The following is a 2,735-nucleotide window of genomic DNA, read 5'->3' as shown; positions in this document are numbered from 1 at the left end:
CCAGCACCTGTGCCCGCGCGGGCGGGTGGCCGGGCTCCGCTTCGCTGCCTGGCCTGCATGAGTGCCCAGCCTCGATTCTGAGGATGCGGCCCCTTCACGTCCGCTTCCCGGGTGGGGGGACGCGAACCCCTACGAAACAGCGCAGCTCACCCCGGGCTCCGTTCGAAACTGCCGGTCTAGGCGGCTCGGAGGGCTGCCAACGCGAACTCCGGCTTCCCAGACCCGGGCAGGCAGGAGGGCGCCTCCCCTAGCCCCACCAGCGGGGACCGTAACCCTCCTGCTGAGTTCAAGAGGGGCACGTGTGGCAAAGTTGGAGTTTAGGTGGAAGAGCTGAGATTTTTCTAAGGAGTAAAAGGAAGGATAGTCCAGGGGGGCGTTTAATGTAATTAGTAAATCCTGATGGTAATGAGGACACCTGTGCCCTTCCTCCCTCCCTCCGTCCCTGTCGCATGGTTGCATCTCCAGTGAATAAAGCGATGCTGAAACAGAAGGAAGAGAAGCTGTGGTCAATGGCTGGAGAATACACTACTCGGGACAGTTTTGTAACTGAGACTTGGAGGGGGTTACTTGTAGAACTGTCGAAGTGATGTCATTGGATGACCATCAGCAAAGGAGAACATGCATTTTAGATGTGTAGCATGCAAATACATTAGCGGGAAAAAATTGACACCAATATGTAACCCATTAAAAAAAAAAGTTGTTTTTGTTTTCGTTTTGTTTTTACTTGCCAGAAGGTTCATTCGCAAGCCAGAAAGACGCAGAGTAAGAGAGTAACCCCCAAATGGGGGATTGTCACAATGCAGTCCCTCCTCCATGCACATGGGGCACACACAGTACACACAGCAAAAGTGCTTTACAGGCTTGACAATCACGTGGGATCTGATTTCCTTCCTCCTAGTGGACAGGACCTACAATACCTTCTGAGCCCCTTTCTATGCCTAGATATTTGAACATTATTATTTTATAGGATTCCACATTATTCTATTGTGAGAATTACCATAATTTACTTCACCAATCTTAGTATTGAACACTTTCTATCTATGACAAAGAGCATCGTGTTTAATATTTGTGTCCGTATTTGAAGACCTTTACTTTTCCATAGAATAAAGAACTAGATGCAAAATTTCTGCATCAATGAGTAAGCATATTTAAACATATTAATATATATTTACAAACTACCTTCCTCAGTTTTTTACCACAAGCGTGGAATGTTAGTGCTTATTTCCCTTCTTGTATCCATAATCTTCTGCTATGAAAAGAATTTCTCGTTTTTATCTTTATTCTTTTTATTTAAAATGTTATACATTTTAAACTCCAATAAAACCCTATTTTGTAGAACTGACTTCTAAAAGTACATATATATGTGTGTGTGTGTATATATATATTTTTTTTTTTAAGAGAGCGAGTTTTACTATAGGGCACATGTGCTCACCAGAGAGACAGAGACAGAAAGCAAGAAATCACCCCCCACCCCAGGGAGGATGGGCCCACTACAACCCCTTCTCCTCCATTTTCCTTTTGGGATTTTGAGCATGCAAGCACCTGGCATGGCTTTAAATCACCGATTCCGGGACTTGAACTATGGTCAGCTATGCAGGAATCCAGTGATGTGACCATTATATCATGTGCTGGTTTTCCTAAAAGTATAATGTGTAATTTTAAAAGTATACAATATACTGGGGCCAGCCGGGTGGCATGATGGTTAAGGCAGCTGGATCCTATGTGGCCAGCTGCATGGTTAGAGTTCCAGACCCTGTGGTTTAAAAAACATGCCAGGCAAGTGTGCATGCATGCCCCAAAACCTGATAAGATCATGGAGAACAAAGGATTGCAGGGTGGCCATCTCCTCTGTCGGGTGATTTCTGGTCAGTGTATGCACACTATAGCAAAAACTAGAAAACAAGAGTGGGCAGCACGAATAGCCTTAGCGTATGCAGTAACCTGGGGTCACTCATTAGATTTCAGAACATGTATTTACCTAAATGAGTTCCCTCTCCTTCACAGACATTTATTAAGTGTCTCTGATGTGCTAGACAATGTATATAAGGGTACTAAGACTACAGAAATAGTAAATAAGGTTTCCATATGATGGCTCAGTATCATGGGAAGAAAATGATGCAGTCATTACAATTACGTGATTATAAATGTGCAGGCAGAAACTTTAGGAGCATCACCGGAAAATAGTGAACTGAATCTAACTTTAGGAATGTTGCTATTGCTCAAAACATTTTCCAAACTGCTTTTTTTTAGGTACTGACTTCAAAATCCACAGTGAGTTCTGCAACTTCTGTGATAGCAAATGTTCATCTCTTAGAGATGCTTTAATTTTGGGAAGTTGCTAAATGCTCTTTGAAACCAAACCTGATGAATGAATCAGGTGTGGATCATATTTTTTTTCAGAGTTATGATGACTAAAATGTTATCCGGTTATGAAATAAATTTTATTAAGTGGCTACTGGGAATTGATCTCACTCCTTGAGCCATATTGCTGTGTTCCATAGGGTGATGACTTTCAAACTTTTTGGAACAAATCTAGCAGAAAATACATGCTATAAGGGTGAACGTATTTTATATCACAATGCTATAAGTACACATACACACTATTAAAGATTTCACCACAAAAACATACCTGTTTTTTTAAAAAAAATATTTATTTGTTGTCATTATTGTTTTTTTTTTTTGTTTTTTTTTTTTTTTTATTTTTCCCCGAGAGAGACAAAGAGAGAGAGAGGAAA

General features: G+C 41.6%; 1 protein-coding gene across 1 annotated transcript in view; it reads right to left on the bottom strand.

Annotated features, from left to right (window-relative positions):
• Positions 1 to 2,735, bottom strand: part of RAVER2 (ribonucleoprotein, PTB binding 2) — a 99,637-nt gene that overhangs the window by 87,294 nt on the left and 9,608 nt on the right. Inside the window, exon 4 of the mRNA XM_006147547.3 lies at positions 151 to 341. Coding sequence (XP_006147609.1) covers positions 151 to 341 — 191 coding nt within the window. The remainder of the gene's footprint in view (positions 1 to 150; positions 342 to 2,735) is intronic.

This window comes from Tupaia chinensis, unplaced genomic scaffold (assembly GCF_000334495.1).
Source record: "Tupaia chinensis unplaced genomic scaffold, TupChi_1.0 Scaffold000215_1, whole genome shotgun sequence".
NCBI lineage: Eukaryota > Metazoa > Chordata > Mammalia > Scandentia > Tupaiidae > Tupaia > Tupaia belangeri.
Note: the sequence above shows the minus strand (reverse complement) of the source record. Positions and strands in the feature narration are given on the sequence as shown.